This window comes from Drosophila suzukii, chromosome 2L (assembly GCF_043229965.1).
Source record: "Drosophila suzukii chromosome 2L, CBGP_Dsuzu_IsoJpt1.0, whole genome shotgun sequence".
NCBI lineage: Eukaryota > Metazoa > Arthropoda > Insecta > Diptera > Drosophilidae > Drosophila > Drosophila suzukii.
The window spans coordinates 1,622,843-1,645,811 of record NC_092080.1 but is presented as its reverse complement, the minus strand read 5'-3'; the positions used below and the strand labels follow the sequence as shown (position 1 = coordinate 1,645,811).

General features: G+C 38.5%; 1 protein-coding gene across 3 annotated transcripts in view; it reads right to left on the bottom strand.

Moving 5' to 3' along the window:
- fred (friend of echinoid) overlaps window positions 1-22,969 on the bottom strand; it is a 107,239-nt gene that overhangs the window by 49,856 nt on the left and 34,414 nt on the right. For all 3 annotated transcript variants that reach the window (XM_017089601.4, XM_017089602.4, XM_017089603.4), the window contains exon 3: window positions 4,027-4,228. In XM_017089601.4, the coding sequence (XP_016945090.2) occupies window positions 4,027-4,228 (202 nt within the window). The remainder of the gene's footprint in view (window positions 1-4,026; window positions 4,229-22,969) is intronic.

Genomic DNA, 22,969 nt, shown 5'->3' with positions numbered 1-22,969 from the left:
CAGTTTTCCCGGGATGTTTGCCTTTTTATGCGGGTCAACGTTTAACCTTTACCTTGGCGGCAGACATACATCAAAATGCGCAGATCAAATGCTGACTTTCTGGGGTCTGGAAATCGGCAACACGTGTGTTGCCTCCAACCCGATGCGACATCTACCGGGACATGGAGATATATATTTTGTATAGGTAGGAATGTGGCAGCTCTCCACTTATGCAAATTGAAATGCAAATAAGCCATGCCGACTGTATAGGCGTTTTATGTTCAAATCTCCCGAAAGTCGGCTGCCTTTTGTGTTTTGCATTTCGCATTTCGTATTTGTGTGTTTTGTATTTTGTTATGGCACGCTTTATTGAATTCGTTTAAAAAACAATTTATCTTTTTGGTTGCCACTGCTGGCGTTGTGTTGGGAAAGGCCTTTTCCTGTGTTTTTCCTTTTCATGTCCTACAGCAGCGAAAACCTTGGAAAAAATCGGCCAGAGTTGCAGCGCCTTTTGTCTAACATCCCAATTAGCCTTTTGTTCCCATGTCAATGCAAAACAGGCAAACCCTTCTTTTTCACTATTTTTACCATTCATTTCGAGTGCAAGCTGTGAGCATAAAAAATTGTAAGGATTTTTGCTCCTGTCGGTCACGCCTTTTAAGGATCACAATTGCCTTTTGTGCACCGCCTCCTGTCAATGACTAAATGTATGGATGTACTGAATAAAAAAGGGCGGAAAGGGAGAAATCTGATGGCCTTTTAACAACTAGAACTCGAGTTGAAAAACAGGGAATTTTCCTTCGCTTTTGAGTGGAGGATATGGCATAATGGGCAGTTCGGAAGGATTTCTTTCTGGAGAGGCGCTTTAACTGAGACATATCACTTTAAGACTTGCCAATGTCTAGTGATTTTAAGACTGTACAATATTGGCTTTGTAAATTGAGCTAGAGTTATTTGAAAAACCTACATACCTCCGTTATATTTTTATTGGCTGAATCAAAAAATTATGATGGGCTTACTGATTTTCCTACGTAAAATTATTGCTTTAAAAGACTCACATCCAAATAGTTGTTCTTTTTCATAGATGTATTTTTGTTTCTAAGATATTGAGGAATTTCGTTGATTCCGCTGAATGGAAAACCCATCACTTTGTTATGGTGTCCCTCCATTTCTCACCCAAATTTTGTATGTTTGTACACCCCTCCTGTTTTGCACCATTAGTCCAAGTCCCAGGGCCACATAAATCAAGCAAATGGTTTAACGGGCGATTAGCAAAATTGTGTTATAATAATTCTTATTTTATTTTCGCCTGCTCTGTTCCCTTTTGCTGCTTACACGTTTTTGGCATTTGCATGTTTCTGTGGCTGCTGCTACTTAGCGGAAACATGCAGTACATGTATCTGCTGGATCATTTATTTATTATGCTTGTCGTCTGGTGGTCTCCGCCTCATTGCCCCGCCCCTGCCACGCCCACGCCCCCTTAACCTTGCGATGGGCTCTTTGTCTGGCATGTATTTTGAATGGCCTGTTGAAATTTTCCAAGCGATTTGCAGCATACGCCGCATTGAATGTTTTCCCCACTCTCTCAATCTTTTATTATTACTTTTGTTGTGTTTCGACGATTTTTTGTTGTTGTTTATTCACGCTCAAAATGCTGTGGAAAATGATTATTATGATTAATAAATAATATGCCGGCAGTTCTGTGAGCAGTATTCAACGCATTTTATTCAAACATTTCAAAAGTTTCCAACACTCTCTCTCCCTTCTTGTTTTTCGATTTCGCAGGGAGTTCTGCAACCCAAGAGTTGGAAATTAAGTTGCGTATACGCAATGTGTTACCAGTGCTTGGGAACAATGGGCAGAAGTTGAGAAATTCTAGGGGTAGAATTTCAGGTACTTCAATTTTAATTTTTTTTATTCACTACTTATAAATACTAGTTTTAAGTTTGTTAGAATTACTTAATTTTTACTTTCTTATAGCTAGGTTACATGGAAACTATTGAATATACATACATAGGTGAATCCAAGAACTATATATAGCTATTAATTTATTTAAATGATTTTTATTTTTCAATTTTATTAAATAAGCAATTTTCTAATTTTTGTCAATAAAGCTTTCTATTTATGTTTGATATCAAAACATGTGTGTGCTAATATTTTCATAAACAACCATAATACGTTTCTAGGAATTGTACTCTAAGAATTTATTTAATCTCTTGATTATATGATTATCAAGCAGCCCGCGGCAATTAAAATATCCAGATGCCTAAAAATAGAGGATCCCCGAGGATCCGCGCATGGTACGAAATATATACATTTGTGATAGCATGTGGTCACAAAGTGCTCTTTTAAAATCGGCGAATATATTTAGAATCAGTTCATCGTCAACATTCGCCCTCTGCAGTGCTACGATCGCAAAATGCTAAATCTCAGAAATATTTTCTACGCCTTTGTTTTCTACAATCTATACGGAATTGTGCGACCAAATGTGAAATTATCTCAACCAGAAACAAGTTGTGTTCTTACAGATGCCCCTAATCAATGTGGTGCATTTTGCCTTGCCGCTCAGAGGCCACTCTTCGATCACAATCAAAATGTTCAGAAGCAGTTGAATTTACTTTCTGATTTATTAAGGGAAATTAAGGCAAACATGGATAGAATTGAAAATGAAACAAAAGCCTCTCTGTCAAATCTGGAAACCACTCAAAGAGAAACGTTGGCGATACTAAGCTCTTTAAAAAAAGGAAAAGAAGTGGAACCGAACAGCATACAGGCACCGATGAGCATTCCGCCAGGTTTTCAGAAGATTGGAACAAGATACTTTTTCATTAGTGACACTAGAATGACTTGGGATAAAGCCGAACTATTCTGTCGCAAAAAGGGGGGACATTTAGCAGCCTTCCAAAATAAAGAGGAGGCGGATGCCATTCAACCCAAGTTGCATAAGGAATTTAGTTACTGGCTGGGCATCAACGATAAGGAAAAACGGGGCAATTTCGTTTCGGTGGCCTCCGGAAAGCCAGCACCTTTTCTCAATGGGAATGTTGATGAACCCTACTATCGTCATAGAGATGAGTTCTGCATGGCTATAAAAAACGGCAGAATCCGGATTGCCCCGTGTACAGCTTCTATGTTTCAAATTTGCCAATTGGACAACAAAGTTTAAATAAATAGTTTAATTCAGTAATAAAATAAGGTTACAAGGAAATGCAATTTATTATAAAGGTACCTGTTTTAAATATATTTTGTTTTTTACTTGTGGTATATGTCTGTTATTTTCTCAATGTATGTTTGGAAAACAAATTTATTCGGCGTACGTACTATATTTAGTGTTTGTAAAAGGATTAACAATACAAACAGATATTTCAATTATGTTTCATTTATAACCTAACATGTTCCAATAAAATATAAACTAAATAAATTAAAATTCTCAAAGATATGTATTTAGCTTCTGTTCTATGAAAGACTAATAAAATGTATTTGATAAGAAATTAAACGATTTTCCTTGTTCCTCATTAGCAAAGTTGCCAACATTTGCAATCAATTTGTATCTCCAGACACCGGCATCATTGCCTGCCATTGTATGGCAATAATTTTTGCGAACCAGCCCAGAATCGTGGGCCAACAGCTGCGCCAGATGGCTCAAAGGGACGAAAAGGATACACTGAGGGCCAAACGGGAAGCCATCAACTTGCTTGTAATGAATTATCGCCAGGCAGATGAACATTTAATGATGTACAACGGCATCGATGACGTTGTCGGTGGCAATTTTAATAAATTTAACAGTCGAACGACCGAGACTTGGGTGGCGCATCTTTCATCTTTTATCGCGAGGGAAAACAATCCTGCCCTCGCCGGCAATTAAATAAATGCCCTTAGCCCTTGACGTCCCCGGCGGCTGCCTCAGCTCATTGACAGCCATCAGGCATCAGGCATCGGGCATCGGCAATCAGCCATCAGCCATCAGCGTGGAATTTATGAGGCCAGGACGGGACAGGACAGGCGAGGCCTGTGTCTGTGATTTATCGGCCCATTGCACAAACTTACCGATAATTCGAGTTGAGCTGCACATCGCCAATGGCCACGTTCTCGAACAATGTGGGACAGCAGGTCCATCGCGCCCAGTAGAAGGTGAAGTCGGTCGAGTCGTAATGCTCGGTGAAGCGGCACTTGAGCACCAGATCGACTCCCTCACGCGTGTCCAGCGAATCGTCGCCGGAGATCAGGCCAATCGAGAGCCAAAGGTGACCTGGAATGACACGGGAATGCAGACAAATTGGATTACACGGGGGAAAATAGCTAACAGATCAAAAAGCGGCTTGAAATCACTTACTAGGCGCCTAAAAGTATGCAACAGTATTCGAATGTGGAATGAAAAATACCTTAAGTGTTGCATACTTTTAGGCGCCTTTTTAATGTCATACCCTTGCGAACTGAACACCTAAAATAATGTGTAGAATTTATTTTGCATTTGCCTTAAAATTAATATAATATAATAAAAATATTTTATATTTGTTTAAATATATATTACCCTGGTTTCTCTCAGTTTTTGCACCCTGCATTTATTTCCGGATAACTGGCAGCGGCAATTCAATTACCTTGTGCAAATTTTAGCCCGCGTACATTTAATTAAGAGAGAACGAGAACCCGTCGAAATCCAACACAAATTCATATAACAACATTGATATATCCTCGCTGCTAAACTGATTTGATTTATTTTTTCACTATTATTAACGCAACAGAGCAAAAACGAAAATCAATACCATCAGAGGAGCTGTGGTACATACATACAAGCACCAAAAATAAAAAATCAACAATGCAAAAAAAAATGGTATTGTAGAAACCCGTGGAAATTGTAAATCTATACCACAAAAATGAATAATTCACATGCCATGCCAGCCATAGCACAATGGCCGGGGAATGGAGGAACTGCATCCAAATTGGTTTGCGTTCCCGAAAAGAATTTCCACACAAATTGGGGATTATTTACCCATAAAGTTTGCTGGGAGTTCTCTATTTTATTCATTTGCAAGCAAATTCTTTATATTTTTGGTTATAAAAAAGATTAAAAGACTAAACCTTTTAAAAGTAATTCATGTCTAAAACATTATTAGTACTTACAGGGCTTTTAAAAAGTACTATACAAAGATATATAAGCAATTATGTTTCTAACAGATCTTAATTTCTTATTAAAACTTAACAATAGCTTTTCTCAGAAAATCGTTAAAAAATACTTTTTAAATTCGCTTCCAGGACATTAAGCTTTATTATTTCACAATTTTTTATGATTTCCCGAAATTAAAGAAAAACTTTCAGAGAGCCAAATTAACCGGAAATAATCGAAATAAAATTTATTGCTCGCATGGAGTACCCAAAAAATATTGTGTGCTGCATACGGAGACTTTTTTGCGGCCATTAAATTTAATTTTAGCATGAGAATTTTCGCGTTTTTCATCAGCTCAGAAGTATTTGCGCATAATTGCTGGTAAAAAATCTGCAAAATAAGTTTTCCGGAAACAATTCCAATCAAATTTCGCCAGCTGCATTTCCTTGTTCGTTTCTTTTTCATATATATTTTCGTGTGCGAGGAAATGAAACTTTGAAGCTTTTACTTGTGGTCGTTTTACAGTTTTAGCAGCACCGGTCAAATAAAACTAAGCACGCAGTTTAGTTCGGTGAGTTTTTCCCTTTTTTTCGAGTGTGTATTCAGCTAAATGGAGCAAATGGTCGAGTGGACGCCATTGGGTCGAGTGCTGGCCGGAAAATGGGGGGGGGGGAGGAAAATCTGGGGGAGGATGGGCCGGTTGTTTGCACATGCAGCGCTTAGTTTTAATTTGTCTGCCTGAATTTTAGTTTTTTGTGTGCTCGTGCTTTTTATATTCTCCGCTTTCCTTGTTTTTCCACTCCGCTCAATTTTCATGTATTTTGTTGAAGCAAATCTGTTTTTTGTGCAATCTGCCCATCCATAGATGTATGTTTGTGGAAAATGCTCACCCATTTCACCCTGCATTGTTACGCTGGGTTTTTCCCATAAAGCCATATATTTAAGCGAAGCAACAGCTTTATTGTGTTGGGATTTTTGGTATATAAAACGAGTAGTAAAAAATACAAACAGCTCAATGCACTGCGGCTGCATTTTCGATTGCTTCCATCGCTCAAATGTATGCTACTTTTTTCCACCAGCTGCGTTTTCTTCCGCTTTTCGTTTTTTAGTTCGATCATGTAGAAACTTTGTTCCTCTCTCCCCTGCTGTTATTGTAATTAACAGTTGGCAACACAAAAAAAGTTTCAAATATTCGCAAAAACAGGGCTTCTGGCATTTGTTTGCTTTAAGTTGGTATTTTTCACAAAATACCTTTCTGATATGTTTGCTTACGCTCGAAAGGGTATATTAAAATCACATTTTTTATGGTGAGGATTATGTAATTGTGATGAATCGAAGTTGAAGCCTCTTAGATTTTTTGTAAAGACGCACTGGAAAATATTATTTCAATTTAAACGCTGGTTGCATGAAAACATTTTATCGACACAATAAATATGCACTCTGGTTTTGAAACCTTTTTGTTAATATAACACTAAATATAATTGCATATTTTTTTTTTTTTTTTTTGAATGAATTTTCCAGAAGGGCATGCCAAAATAACAAACGTTATAAATGATTCAGGATCGAATTCTTCTCACTTAGATTCGCGAAATAGCGAATAAATCGCGAATCATGAGGTATTTTTCCAGCTTGTTGGCGCAATTATCCCCGGCTTCTAATCAGTTGAATTTTCCAACCGGTTTCAAATCAATTAGAGGGCCAAATCCCAATTCGATCAACGCAGGTAATTTGAAAATTCTGCAAAATCAACACATAATCGGGAGTGAGCGAAAAAGCTGACTGGGATTCGGAATCATGTTTAACATTTGCTTTGGCTACCGATTTACATATTTCCATGCAAATAATTATGAATGAGAGCTGAGCTTGTCGCCCGAGGGATTTCAATTGCCATGACCACGCCCTCCGCCGCCCTTTGTGCATGCGAAAACATGAAATGCATATGCATATAGATTTCATTTGCTTTATATAAGTTGATTTCGAGCGAGAGGTGGGGAAAATTACCATGAGCAAGTCGAAAGAAAAACACTTTTTTGGCCAGCGCTCGGGGAAAAACTCACTATAAAATGTGTTGAAGTTTTTCCGGGGCCTTCCCTTCCTCGACCCCCTTTCTTTTTTAGCCTTAAGGCTGAAATGTATTTTGCAATTATTTAAACAAGCTTTTGCAATCTGATGGATTTTAAAATGTAAATTAACTTTGTTTGCATACGAAAGTTTTCACTCACAGCGGGAAAACTTATTCCGGCCCATATGTGTGTGTATGTGTGTATTTTGTAATAATTAGCCATCATTAGAGTTTCGGTAAAGTTTTCCATCGTCTCACTTTTGCTACTGGCTTTATGAATTTTTCAATTGTTCGCTGGAGAACTGAGGACTGAAAACTTTATCTCCACTCAGTTCAGTTGAGTTCAGCTCGACTCGAAATGCTTAAACATTCATAAATGCAAGTGCACACTGCACCGAAAAAAAGGAAGCAATCTTATTGAAAACTAATTCAGGTATAATAAGTTTTTTTTTAAGTTTTAATTTTGTTGAAAAAACTTGTTGGAAAATCTTTTTTTAAAAGGTTTTACTCTTTCATCGATATTTAAGTCTATATACAACATTTATCTACGTTCAATTCTGGAATTCATCTTTTATTTTCGAGGTTCATTAATTTCCAATCTACAGGTTTTTTAAGATACTTTTTCCTTGCGTGTAGGAAAAGGGGGAAAAATGAAGGCAGAGTTCGTTTGGGCCAAAAAGATGCCAAAGCAAAAGTCAAGTCTGGCCAAATGCAGCCCAAACAAACCCAAAGCAAACAACAAAAACTTTACACACACTCGTAAAAAAATAAAACTTTTTTCACTTTACTGTGTAGTGTTTTTTGTTCAGTTTTTTAGTTTTTGTGGCTGTGGTTTCTGTTTTTTTTTTGCGTACGACGAGTTGGACTTTGTTTGGGGTCGACGACGCGTCGTCTTCATAAACACAAATGCCATCAGAGTGCTAAGGAATGGGTATAAATGTGGTGTCTTTTCCATAAAACGAAGCTGAAATCCTCTAAAGCTGTAAAAATATTTTCTGAAATATGTATCTCCTAATTAAAACGTTATAAAATAATTGTAAACTAACTCCAAGTAATTATTTATTTTAGAAAAGCTACAATGCCAAGAATTTTATTGATCACTAAACTCTAAATGTGATATTTTTCTCTTTCGCTAGATCTCTGGTATTCGGTTTTACTTTTTTGTATTCTACTAGGTTTCTTCTTAAAAATAAATATGTGTTCTTTGCGAAGATTTTCCTCAAGTGCGTCACATTTAGTTGCAATTTGATGTACTCATGGCCTTTGGAGGGCATAATCAACCGAAGTGTGTTGCACTTTGGCTACAACTTCCCCTCCAGCAATTCGAGTATCCTGCACTTCCTTCTCACATCCCATCTTTCCATCCATTTTCCGCCTTTCCCCCGAACATTTTCCACTGGCAGTAAACATCCAACACTTGTACATCATTTTCTGACGGTGTCTGCTTGACTTGTTTGTAATTATTTATTTCGCATAAAGTGTGGCAGACTCTGGTGCGTAGACAAGAATTATGGCATTTCGGGCATTGTGTATGTCTGGAGTTTTTAAAACAGATTTCATGCTACAACGCCGACAGGATGAAAAGCGGGAGGCGGTGCGGGGAAAGCTTTCTCCCGAGCAAAATGCAACTAATGTGGGAGTGTGTGTTACACTTAAAACAAGCTGTTTTCTTGGCTCGTTTACTTGTGGCTTTCCCTGGCTTGCGTTGTGTTCTGCTGTTGAGACAACCCCGCATTTTCCCTCCCCCTACAATTTTCCCCTGTCCAGTCTTGCTTTTCTTTCAGCTTAATGCGAATTTCTGCTCTTAACATCAGCCATTGTTGTTTTTCTGGTGTGTGTGTGTTTGGCATATAAATATAATATGTAGTCTCTCCTCCTGCCATTGTTGTTGTAAAATATATTACTTTTTAACCTCGGAGTGGAGTTTCTGGAAGACCCCTTCGCCCCCTTCTATTTTTACTCATAACAATTACAACAATAGCAATTGCTGCCTGAAAATCAACTATACGTATATGTGGCGATGTTCTTGGGTCAGTGGCGTGGCTTTGCACTTGAAGGGGGATTAACTTTGGTCCAACTTTTGGGAACAGCAAAGGAATTGCACTAATCACGGCCTTAAAGGGACACTTTAAAGATTTCGAAGGACTTTTGGTTCACATTTGAGGTGCAATTTTCTAATGGCCCATGCGGAAAGCGAAAGAGGTGAAGTCTTTGAGTAAATAAGATTTTTGTTTTTAGATAAATTTCTTAAAACGTAAAAAGTATTCTATTTCTATAATTGTTAGAGTAGCCATTCGTTTTATGAAGCTATCATAACCTTTTCCAATGATCATAAAACGGTCATAACTGTAACTATTTCAGATAAACCCCCAGTAATCCCCCCTTCCGAAAAACCCTACTTCCCACAGCCCTGGTCATGTATCCAAGTTTATGGCTACGAGTTCCGTGTAATGTGTTGCTGACATGCGCTAAGTTGTTGCGGTTGCTTTTGCTCTGCTTTTGCTCTGCTTTTGCTTTGCTGCTGCGCTCTAATGCCATAAGTCTTTAGTGGTGCTCTCAAAGCAACTGGGAGGATCCTTTGTCGGCTGGTATAGGGATAAGAACTGGCATAAGGGATATGCCATCCCATATCCAGTGAGTGTGTGTGCCTGTGCCGAGGCATATGTGGCAGTTCGTACGCTTAACAAGACATTGCAGCTGCAACTGCCACACGAACACTTGGAAAAAATAAGCATGAAATCAAAAATATTGCACCACAAAGAAAGTTTTCTGCTTAAAAGAAGACAGCATTAAACCAAGTTCAAATACCTCTGCGATATTCAAGATTTTTCCCTGCAGAGTGGATGCCAAAATAAAGTGATGGTATAGCTTCTTGTTTTCTTTTTCCTCAGTGAATCAGGAATGGAAAGAGCAGCCTTTGTGACAAATACTTGCCGCACATAAGGCATAACAAGCGATTCAGGAGCAAAAAAGTGGATACAATCTGCTCCTTCGACGAACAATCGCCAGTCAATCGGAAGGCAAACAACAACTGAAGTTTAATAATGAATTCCGATACCCCTTCCACTTTCCATTTTCACTCTTTGTGGACCATTTGATGGCCTCAGCCGGTGAGACAACTCATTAAGAAGTCGGCATGTGAAACATTTGCAAATTAACTGCAAACGTTGCGTATGCGTAATGTGAGGCAGTGCCAAGTATTTGCTTAGCCGTCGCCGAGGGTGGGCAAAATGGGAAAACGGGGCTGGAAAATGGAGCTGGAGTGGGAAATGTGGAAAATCTGGCTGATGACTAAGCGATGGTCGCCGTCGAGTGGAAAACCGGAAGTGGGCGGCGGGAAAGTGTAGGTTGAGCAGAGGCAATTACATCAACCGCCGGGGATCAGAAATTATAAACCCAACGATGCTCTTAGCGGGATTATGTGCAGGGATTATGGTCGTGGGATCTATGCTAAAAATCCACGGGGCTATTTTATATGCAGGTTGGATTCCGAAAAGGTATGCTAGATTTTATCGTACCACCAATACAAGAATATAAATTGATTTTTAATATATTGATACAAGTACTTAATGTTTTAGATTTTAAATTATTATTAAATAGTTGTATTAGTAATATTATTTAAATATTACTTTTTACTCACTATTATAGTAACAGCAGAGCTGCTCGCTCTAATTTAAATTGTAGCCCAAATAAATACTTTAATTTGGCTTGTTTTAAGTACGATGAGTGGGTAAAATTTCTCTCTGCCATTTGAATATTTTTACGCAGCTAATGTGCCCGAAATGGAAATATGATTTCCTCATCTTCATGGCTTATGGCTGGTGGGCATGGGAAAAGTTTTACGCTGCGTATGCGTAACATCTGGCTAAATCGCTGCCAGTTGGGATTGCAGCGGATTTGGTCGGAAAATGGAGGGGGCAGGCGGGAAAAGGGAAACCCTAGGAAAACGGCTGGCCCAGGGGACGGGGGAGGGGAAGATGTAAGGACTTGTGTGCCACTCAGAATACCCAATTTCACTTTAATTAAAACATTTGCAGCTAGTAATGTTGGCAAAAGTTGCCTATCCACTTAAAACGAGACGGGGGAGGCGAAAAGGGGGAAGCCGCGGCATCCAGGGCACGTATATTACATAATATGCCATTAATAAAAGTGTTTAAAGTTCACTTAAGTGCCGCACGGAGCTTTAGACAAACGGAAACCGTATCAACAACAGTTAAAGCAAACCGAGCAAACTAAAACCCACACATATATGAACCGGGGGTTGGCTGAAAGGGGTCCCTGGGATATATCATCCTCATACCTATGCTGAAACACTCGGATCCCATGACTGACTGTCAAGCAGTTGGGTCCCCGTTTTATATGCGACCAGTGCAAAGTAAACATTTTCAGAATGAGGATGACAATGAACGGGGGCTTGGAAAATAGGGGCTCGGAAAATAGAAAGGAGCGGTCGTGGAGGACTCGAATGGCAAGAAAATTGAAATGAAAAATCAACGTCACATTGCGACTAGAACTTCATTTATGCTGCAAGCTAAGGGGAGGCCTATGCCCCCGTCTTGCACTGCAAAAAAAAGCCTTTACTATTAATAATAATAATAAAAATAACTGAAATATTTAGGATAGTTTGGAGACAAGTACATTAAATATGAAAGAATAAAGATTTTTTTAGAATAAAGAGAAACAACATTTGTATTGCCCAAATAAAACAAGGAAGAACGCTATAGTCGAGTACCTCGACTATCAGATACCCGTTACTCAGCTAAATGGAGGTATGCAAGCAGCAAAGCGAGATTAAAATGCGCCACCTACCGGCGGTATACAGATTTAAGAGTTATGGGCGTTAGAGTGGGCGTGGCAAATTTTTTTTTGGACCAATCGATAGGTATCGACGAGACCAATACATTTCAGTTAAAATTTTTTATCTAGCATGAAAATTGTGAGCGTCACAGGTTTTCGCGGTTTGTGGGCGTTAAAGTAGGCGTGGCAAACTTTTTTTTGGGTCAATCGATAGGTATTGATGAGAACAATACATTTCAGTTAAAATTTTTATTCTAGCATCAAAACTGTAGGAGCCACAGTTTTGGGCGGTTTGTGGGCGTTAGAGTGGGCGTGGCACTGTGCTGAAACAAACTTGCGCTGCGTAAGAAGCTCAGGAATCTGCACGCCAAATCTCAATAGCCTAGCTCCCATAGTTTCCGAGATCTCAGCGTTCATCCGGACAGACGGACAGACGGACATGGCTAGATCGACTCGGCTAGTGATCCTGATCAAGAATATATACACTTTGTGGGGTCGGAAACGCTTCCTTCTGCCTGTTACATACTTTTCGACGAATCTAGTATACCCTTTTACTCTACGAGTAAAGGGTATAATTAAATATATAGAAATTGATGATAAACTGGAAAAGATAGATCTAATCTAATGACTAGGAAACCAATTTAATACCTTTGAGTTTGAAAATATTCTTTGTTAAGTTCAATTTATGCGATCTCAAAACCCACGTTATTCATTTTTCCCAGTGCCGACAGCCCCTCCTTGTCCATCTTCATATCCGCTGGCTAAGAGACTGTGGATTCATTCACAGAATTGACTTTGCGGCTCAGTTGCGTTGAAAGCCAAGCCGAGTCAATAAGGCACGCACAGATAGACCGAACCGTGTGTCCGTGGGTTAAGGGACTCAGAGGGTTAAGGGGGCTAGGCGGCCCAAACAGAAACCAAGAATCTGCTCTAGAATATGCCTGTGGTGACCACACATCCTCCACGACCGAGTATCTGTGGACCAAAGTGGTCCGCTTGGGTAGCTGAGAATGCAAATGCAGTTTGCTGGGCAAAGATATCGGACTAGAGATACGGAATACGGAATTCCGAGGTGTCGCAAATTAATGAGGACGGTGAGCAGAGATGCACTGAAAAGCTATGACATTAGCCGATATATTGTGATACATTTTCTTATTGGTCTTAATAGTGATAACCAATAAATTTATATTACAATATTTGTATAGTTTATTATAGTCACAAGAAGTCAAAAATCAAATCAATTTTAAAAAAAATGTTTACTGTATAAGAATTTGATTAAAATTCTCTGAACTATTTTTTTATTTAATGTTATTTTATCATAAATCTAGTTGCTTCCCTAAGAGTATCTAAGCATCTCCGATGGCCATCTGCTGGCATTTCCCGACTCTTGACCTCCATTTCCCTGCATAATGCAATTTCGAGAGTCCATTTCAATTGTCCTTTGGCTTTGCCTGCGTTTCCCTGCACTTTCTACTGCATTTCCATCATTTTGCCGGGCATTTAATTTGGCATAATTTGTGCGACAATTGTCAAAGGCTGCCGTGATTGAGTGCGGACGAATGTGCGGACTGCATAAATCATGCGGTTAAGTTGTAAAACATTAAACTTAATTTGCTGCAAATTAAATAATGCTAAATATTCGGAATGTTGCATGCAGGGGCAGTCATGCCGAATGTTTGTCATGTTTTGTGCAGCGCAATATTCGAACATGAACCTGCAGCTGCAGCTGCACTTGCCGCAAAATTTATGATTGCATTTACACGCAGGCGAAAGAGAAAGGACGATGTGGAGGGACAGAGAGGATCGCACAGAGGTGGGGAAAAAAATAGAACAGGAAATGGGAGTGGGTTTTCAACCATAAATATTTATCAATTTAAGAGTTTGTTGGATGGTATGATGTTGAATTGTTAGTTTGATTAAACATTTTAAAAATATTGAATTTGTCGGATAACAAAGAATATAATGTGTAATTAAAAAAAATTGTTATCAAAATTGTCTTAAAATTAACAATAATAAAAGCTCCACTTGACTATATGAATTCATACACTATGTGAATTAACTGACTAAAAATTGTAAGCTATGAAATATTTTCATTCTTACGAGGGCATCTTAGTGTAATTTTCTTGACCTCTGCTGTACGGAAATTCAGTCCTTGTTTTGTGGCATATGCCACAAGTTTTGGCCTCCACTCGGCGACGCTTTCTGTTTTTGTCAAGCACCAACAAACTCGGCCAGCTGACGCCTCTTAATTAAATTATGCTTTTTAATTAGGCCATTCTGCAATGTGTGTTGTGCATTTCCCTCGCTGGAAAATTCTCATGTTGGTGGAAAGAGCGCGACTAATTGAGCATTTTCTTTGTTGCACTCTGCTTGACAACAACGAGTGTCCTAAAAATCAAAGCAGCTCTTTCAGGTTGCTCAATTAGATCAAATTAAGTATGCCAAGTTCCCATTTGGTCTTAATTAAAAATGTAATTAAATAAGATATTAATCTATGGTTATTTGATTTACTCTTGAAAAATGTTGTCAAGTAGATATACTGAAATGTGAACCAATTCATTTGGAAATAGTTTAAACCGGAAAATTAAAAATTGGATGTAAGAGGCAATAAGTAAAATAATAAATAGATAAGAAACAGTATGTAGGCTTAAGCCTTACTTACAAATACTCTTATTTTATTCCATGAATTGCACTATTCTACACTAATCCTTACTTGTAATGTAATTTACCATTCAGGCGTTTATTTTACTTTTAATTTACCCCATATTGCTATTCAAAACATTCAGCCATCAAAGCATTTAGCTCCGTTACATTTAATCCCAAAGAAATCTCCACTTCTCATCCCCATTCGCCCACTCCCCAGTATTTATTATGAGTTTTCCATTAGAATAATCTCTTAACAGATTCACTTTACAAGCGAGCATTTCAGTTAGCCCTCTCGACCCTTGTTTTTATTTTCATATTTTCCGTTTTCTGCATAATTTGCCCTGTTCCATATTTTTGAGCGACCCGGACGGACAAGGACTCTTATCTAGGGAAAAGATAGAAACGCATATTCACACAAATTTGTTGTCATGTTTTTGTTGCTCCGAGGATAATTTAAAAACAGAAGCACCTTTGACACTTGCAACTGACACTTGGGCCGACGAGGACACCCAGAAAAAGGGACAACGACCAGACGCTTTAATTTAATATGCCGTTGACCAGAAAAAAGAAATAAGGGATGGGCAAGCCAGGCAGGCCGGGCAAAAACCAAATCCCGAAAGTGTACCCAAATCACTTTTGAAACTATCTTGCGCCTTGACACAGCCCCAGAGGGATGCAAAACGAGACCGAGGGACTGGGTTACAGAAGTTTAAATGTGGCTAAACATTTTTGACCACACGAAAAAGGCTCGAGTTTTATTCACACATCTGCGCACAGCGGAAAATAAAGTATAGGATTTTCACAAAGAGGAGGTATTTTGTACAGACGATAAATATATAACATGAAATCATTTATTTAATACGAATAATTATTTTAGTTTTTAAATGAAATAATATAATTTAGATTTAAATGATTTTACTGTAAGTAAATATATGACTTTTTTACCAATCCAAGCTTAATTTTGTCCTGTGTAAATATTTATGAGGTCCTCAAGGATTTTCATTGAGATAAGCGTTAAGCATTTAGACCCAGAACCTTTTCTTTTGCTGCCTTTTTTCGCCGGCTCCAGTAAATTTAATTTGAATGCATGCATTATAAAGAGCCGCATTGAAGGAAAAACAAAAGGTATGAGCCCCACAGTTTGAGAGCCACTCGTGGATGGGTTGTAGTGATATTAGCCTCGGGGGCAGTGGGGCAATCAATGTGGGGCACAAATCAATTGCCCGATGTCAGCCAAGCGTGAATTACGTGACATGCCACGTTGCGTATACGTAATGAGTACCATTTTTTCCCCTGCAACGGCAGGAGCTGCCAGAAAAGCCAGGAGAAAACGCAGACTAACAGCACAGATAAACACAAGAAAAGCCACACATGACGGGGGGGAAACTAACGAACTGCGCGGGGTAAGATTTCCCAGAAAGAAAAACTGACAACAGCATGAAAAATTGTCACTGGCTGAGAGTTGTCCCCTCCCACCGCTTTTCCCGGCCGCATTTTCCTCCGCCAACTCCTTCGACGTTCCAGTGGAGCCCGAAAACACTCGAGAGAAACCGGAAATGTTGCTTAATAAAAACGGATATACCAATTTAGTTGTGTGCAGCAGTAAACAACAACGGGAAAAATAGGGAAAAACAAGAAAAACATCCAAGGAGAGCAATGAGTGCCAGAATAAAACAGCAGCAGACGAGGCTAAGAACAGGAATCCACGCCAGTCGGGGAAAAAGTGGAGGAAAATTGGGGAAATCTCGGAATAGGGAGTGCCGGCAACTGCAAAGCTTAAATAAACACACAAATAATATAAATTCATTTAAAGTTAAACCCAAAACAAAACACAGATGCGAAAAAGTCGAAAAAAACCTACAGAGAAGGTCCGAAAATGATGACACTAAGTTATGTGCCTTAGTTAGTTGTTTAAAAGTATTTTTAGATGAAATTTCTACAAATTTCTTTAAAAACTAAAAAAAATGCAACAATACTTTCAATACTCCCAAATTGTGTAGCTATTGTGCGGTTCTCCTAGTTGCACTCCTGTTCAAAAACAGTAACCATCTCTTTCCCAACTTTATTTCCATTCAAAGTTTCTTCGATCTCCCCCAAAATCCACCATGAATAAACAGGAATTAATTCCTTTGCCCCCAACTGTCACAAACCCATTCAAATTCCCGCATACCCCGACCAAAAAAGAGGAGAAAAGCCGCAAAAAAGCGAAGCCAGCGTTAAAATGCACAGCGCAGTGATCAGGATCAGAAACACAATGGGCCAGCACGGCGCTCTGGCATGTTGAACATATTTGTTGACTGAATGGACGGCGGCAAGGGGGCTAAAAGGGGGCTGGAAAGGGGGTTTCGGGCAGAGTGTCGCTGAAGTTTAGCACACAGCTTGAGTGGAGTTTTGGGTTCGGTTTGCTGCACAGGGGAAAAATTACAGAAGCTTGTTGTAGGAAATGTATGTATCCCTAAAATAGAACTTTAATAAAAAGTTTTCATTAGTTAAAGTTTTTAATTCCTTAAACTCACTTTGGAAAACAAATGAAGGCTTCCATGTTGTAATGATTTGAGAGATCCAAAAGGCAATGTGTGGCATATATGCCAATATTTTGAATGTAATAAAGTTCTTTTTATGATTTCAAAGAAAATACTAAAAATTATTATGTTGATCGATTTTTTCAATATTTATAAAATACTAACAAGCAATATCATTTTTGCATTATTTATTAAATATTTTTAAGATTTGATTGATATAATTTGTTATAGCTTAACATAATTTATTTTTCTGTGTACTCTTCTGCTGCTGTTGATGTTGCCCCGGCCGCAATTTTTGTGTTTTAGGTTTTTAAGCCTTTTAGTTTTTTTGCACCCAGAAACTCTGCCGTTCTCCCCCACATTTTTTTGGTTGTGCCCGCTTTGTTTTGCGGCCAATGCAGCTCGTTTACGTTTGAATGCACTTCAGTGCAGATGGACTTCCGAGGGAGGGAAGGGTCCTTCGACTGGGGGTTTGTCTAAAACAAATGACCAAAATGACACATGACCAAGCGGCCGTTTCGAAAAAGTATATAGGCCAAAAGACTTAATACAAACGGGACGCAGAAAAAATGACCAGTATGAAATAGTTCAGGGAAATGGAACAGCGGCAAAAAAGGATGTGCCATATTTAGTGAAATTTTTTCCAATGCAACAATAAATAATTGGAAACCGATCCTTTTTGGTAACTCAATGTAAAATTGGGTTCTGCCTTATACAACCCCTTTTCATTAAAACCCATCGTTTTTGGATACATTTTCATTTTGAATACCGAAATAAATCAAAATATTACAAACAGTTGCCGAAATCGTGCGGAAAATCCTTCTGGGCAGAGTTCAAGAACCTCTTTGCCTTTGGGAAGCAGGAAGTGCGTTGTCGTCCCCGGAAAATGCTTAAGAACAAGCCCCGAAATCCCACACAAAAACCAAACTAATGGTAGGGAAGGAAAATGTTGTTTCAAGCTGTGTGCACGAGCGGACTCAAGCGGTATTTCTCATTTTTTTCTTCTTGTCTAGATTTTTTCAGCATTTTCTTCTATTTCTTTTTTTTTGTTTTTTTGCCGGAGTGCTCAACTGTTTTTCGCGTAGCTGTCATAAAAACTCGCCATGGGAAGCGGAAAGGAAATTTGTGCCAAAAATATACGCACAACAACAAATGGGGATCTCGAAAAAATACGAAAGCAACATGCGGAGTTGAAAGTGAAGGGAACTGCAGAGGCCTTCTTTGAAAGGAGTGAAAGATAAATAATGGCCGACCTGATGCGTGTGTACAATGTACATATATTGTATTCATATGGGGGTGCGGGGATAGGCTCATTTCCCGGAACATGATTGAAGGCACTGCCATAACCCGCAGTTCCAGCACCGATATTACTCAGGCGATATTCTGCGGAAGGCGCTGGCCAAATTGCGCAAATAAGATGATAGATAAGCCACTGCCAGATGACTCAATTAGCGAAAGATAATGAATGGCGGTGGTCGGGCGGATTGTCAAACAGATGCTGCCATAAATGATGATTTAGCCCCGCCGAGCGAGAAACTGGAACTATTTAGGGGGTTTAAATTGGAAGGGGGCCGAAACTGAATTTTAATTAATAATTATACTCCCATTGAGTACTTTAAATAATTATTTTATAGTCATTTTAAAGTACTGGGAATAAGCAATGGAAAAACATCTTGACTGCCATTAACTAAATTTTATCAAGCAACGCAATGTATGGACGAGTTCTGCTTAAAGCGGTATTTAAGATCTGTAATTCATATGAAATACATGCTCCCAAGCCTTTACCTAAGCCAAATTCTTTTTAATCCTGTTCAACTTGTTATTGTCCCTGATCAGCCGCAAGTGAGCAACTTTGATTGCGTCTTTTATTTCAATTACCCAACTCCCTTTTCAACAAGTCAAATATTTGTTAGATTGATTGGTTGATTACTTGTGGCTATTTCGTCATCAAGGGAATTTTTTGCGCTCAATCAGCCAAAGTTTGGCAATCAGAAAACTCCCCGAAACCACAGAGCTCCAGCTCCTTTTGTTTCCTGTTTATTCTTCCTGAACTGATTAAGGTGCTTCTTTTGGCCATTTCTGTGCTTTTTTCCCTTCTTGTTAACCGTTAACGGCGTTCAACTGTGACAAATGCTTTTGTCGGTTCACCCCACACGGGCACCCATAAACATCCAGATATAAGGCGGTTCTATAGATACCACCCAGCCCAGGAACATGGCCAAAACTCATAACATATGTTGCTGTGCATGTTGGGTCGGCTTAGAAAAATTATTTATGAACAAGGGGCTCAGACAATGCCCAGGATCTTACGACATAACCTTAGTATCCGCATTTTATACACCAGGAAAAACCCATAAAGCCCATTCTTCATTTCATTTTAAAAAGACCTGATAATTTTTAAAGAATCGTATAATTTTGTTTTACTTTTGGCAGTCACTTTAAAAATGTTTAAGAAATTGTGCCGTTGATCAATACCATTATTTAGCCTTGGCCCATAGCCTATACATATATCAAAAATAATTTTCCCCCAGTGTATTCCTTCCTGGCACTTGTAATTTCTGCTGAGGTTTTTTTTCGCCTTGTTGCACGTTTAGTAAATAAATCACGCGTTACGTGGTTCAGCCATTTTTTATATAAATAATTCGAGCCAAGTTTGCTGTTTTAGTTTTTTCCCAGTGGGTGGTGGGTGGGGGGAGTGTAGCACTGATATACTGATACAGTGACCTGTGAACCCGCTGACCATCGCACCGCCTCCTTTCAGGTTCCTTTGATGATTTATGGCGTGTGGCCTATTAACGTGTGTGTTGCGTGTTCGGCCACGCCCCCTTTTCGGGGGGCGGGGGCTGTTTTGTGTGTATCATAAATAAAGGCAAATCTATAAACTAAACAAAACTAACAAGTGCGGGGGAAAATCGTGAAACAAACCAGAACATGACTCGCCGGTTGTTTGTGCCTTGGCTAATGAGCACGAACTTGTCAATGTGTCAATTTAATTAGACAAGCAAACTCACACTCTCGCCAATTGACATCGAATATTGAATTATGCGACAGCAACAACATCCGCTGGAGGAGCCCTATTTGACCATGTTGTATGTTTACTTACATTTCACTACGAGATGTTAACACTACAATGAACCACATGAACACAGCCCCCTCTCCGCAGTCGTCACTCAATTCCAAGTTGGCTACAAAAATATTACGCATACGCCATGTGCGCTTGTCAGGAAGGAAGTGCACGGGAAAATGATTACCGACAAAGGCTTATGTATATGAGTTAGCTTTTGTACTTTCAGGGTTCTTTTTTAGTGAGTTGATTTGATTTGTAAAAATGTATAGAATATCTTTTTGCATGATGTTTTCCGACCACGCTTGTTTTTATATAGGCATCAACATTTTTGATAAATTAAATTTTTGGTATAAGTATCTTTAGATATAAATACGGCATGCTTTATGTGATGTAAATGTGGAAAATTAATAGAAATACCTAAAGTAAATTTTAACTTAAGATATACATATGTACAACAAAACCAATTTCTTTCAATGCAGTAACAGCCGAATTGACAGCCACAGCCCGAGTCCAAAATCAAATCATTTATGCCAGGGCCGTCCTGTCCTCGGCCCCATCAATAATGTCCCTCTGACAGGAGTCCTCCTTAGTGGCTTGCCCTCTGCCCTGTCCTCCTCTTAGTCCTCCTGACTTACCTTTCGATCCTCTGAGCCCGGACTATGGTCAAACAATTAACGCCACAGCCGCCCTAATGATTTATGTGAGCCATCAAAAGGTGGGGATTGATTCGGAAATGGAAATGGAAGTGGGAAGGGGGAGCCAAAATGGCTGTCTCAGCTTTGAGGGCTTTGCATTCGGGAGTTGGTCAGATAATTTGGGCTTAGAATGAATCAGAAAATCATTGAGACAAAAATGAGATGAAAGACCACAGATCTATCCGGAACAATTAATTTTCGCAGCGAGAAGTGGTAAATTAAATGCTATATTTCTAAAAAAAGATATGGTTTTACTTAAATAAATAGTTTTCGTTGAGCGTTTTAGAACTTTGGTGTTAGAATAATTATTAACATAGTAAAAGTAGCAAAAATATTGGACTTTGCTAAAATATCTACAAACTATTTGAAAAAATTCATTATAAAGCGTGTTAGTCACCACATCAGATGGCCTTCCTTTTTTAAGCATCTCATTCCGTCTTTAGAAGAAGCCTTTAGAAAACTTCCTCAAGAGAATCTTCGCAAGTTATTAAATTCTCTTGTCGGGAAAGATTTTGGTACATAATCCACTTCAAGTGGGAGCTCTTATCCCCAGAAATTCTACGTCTCCTTCACCCAACTGCTGCTGTCTCTTTCGCTTGCTTAGCATGCAAATTTGATGGCGTTGGCCATAAAATGCAACTCTCTTTTTGTCTTTTGTCTCGTTCTGCCTGCTACATTTTCAGTTTTCAAATTTCACTTGGAAAAATTTTAACTACTTCGCTGGCGAAAAACCCTTCCCATCTCAATCCTCTTTGCCATTGTTTGTCTATTTACACGAGCTCATTAACATTTGAAATGACTTTTTGCTTCGCTTGCTGGGCGCCGAAAAAAGGGGGTTTTAATGAGTGCGGAGGGGGTCGAGTTATTTTAATGTTTTGCTTTTTGGCTCGGCAAACACTTGGCACTCCTGTGCAACCCACTCCTTTGCCGGTTTTAATTTCTTTTTTTTGCATCGAATAAAATTTGCAAAAATAATTTATAACCAACAAATAAAAAAGGCTTTTTAAGCAATTCCACAGTCAGAGTTTTTTTTCGAATACTCTGCAAACGAGAAAGGGTACATCACTTCAAAGGAATTAAAAATGAAGAAAAAAATTAAAAATATAAAATATTTGAAAAAACAAATTTTATCTAACTTGTAATAATACAAAATAAACGAATAAAATATATAAAAAACATTACAAAAACATATGTGAGTTTAAATTTGTTAAGTAAAAAACCAACTTATATTTAAATTCTTGTTACATTTTTGTTTAAAAATGGCAAGTTGGTTAAAATTGTAGGAGTTGCGGCTTTCCGTGGCACTCATTTATGCTAATTTGCGTAATTATGCGCTCCATGAAATCACTCGGCAAATGCAAGCTAAAGTTGAAAAATGTTTCCCAACTTCAGGCATTCTTTCGCTTCCACTCCTGCTGATGATTCTTGTTTTTGTTGCAACAATTAACAAACAAGCCAAAAGGCAATACAAATAACACATCAAAACATTGAAAAAGTTTTACAGCCCATTCCCCGCCCCCAAAAGGAAATGATGAAAATTCATAAATGAGTTGAAAAATGAAAGTCCTTCTAAACATTCATCTATTCTAGCCGAGTACTTTGACTGCGTGGTTTGCCCACTTGTTTGCAGCTAAGTAGTGATGCCCAATTCCAGGCAGGAAAAGCTTGGAAAACAGCTAACGAAAATTGTCTTGGGACTTTGAAGCAGTTAATGCCGTATTATTTTTTAGTGTAAACACAAAATTCGGCTTTAAGAACAATTAAAATAATACTAATAAATCTAAATTATATACATTCAAATACTACTTGTTATCAGAGTTGTGACTAGTTAACTAATTTTGTAATGCATTACTCATTTCATTAAAAATAAAAACAGATTGTTATATACATATATGTTATTGTACCCGATGTTTGCATATGCATATTACTTGAAAATGGGTTATCAGGATAAAGGGCATTTGTTTCCTGTTTTCATGGGACGAGAGCCTTATCAAATAATTTTATGGATCTCGCTCCGATTAATTTATATTTACATATTCCATTATTACATTCACAATGAAATTGCGCTTTTAAAGTCATTGATCAAATTTAGTTTAT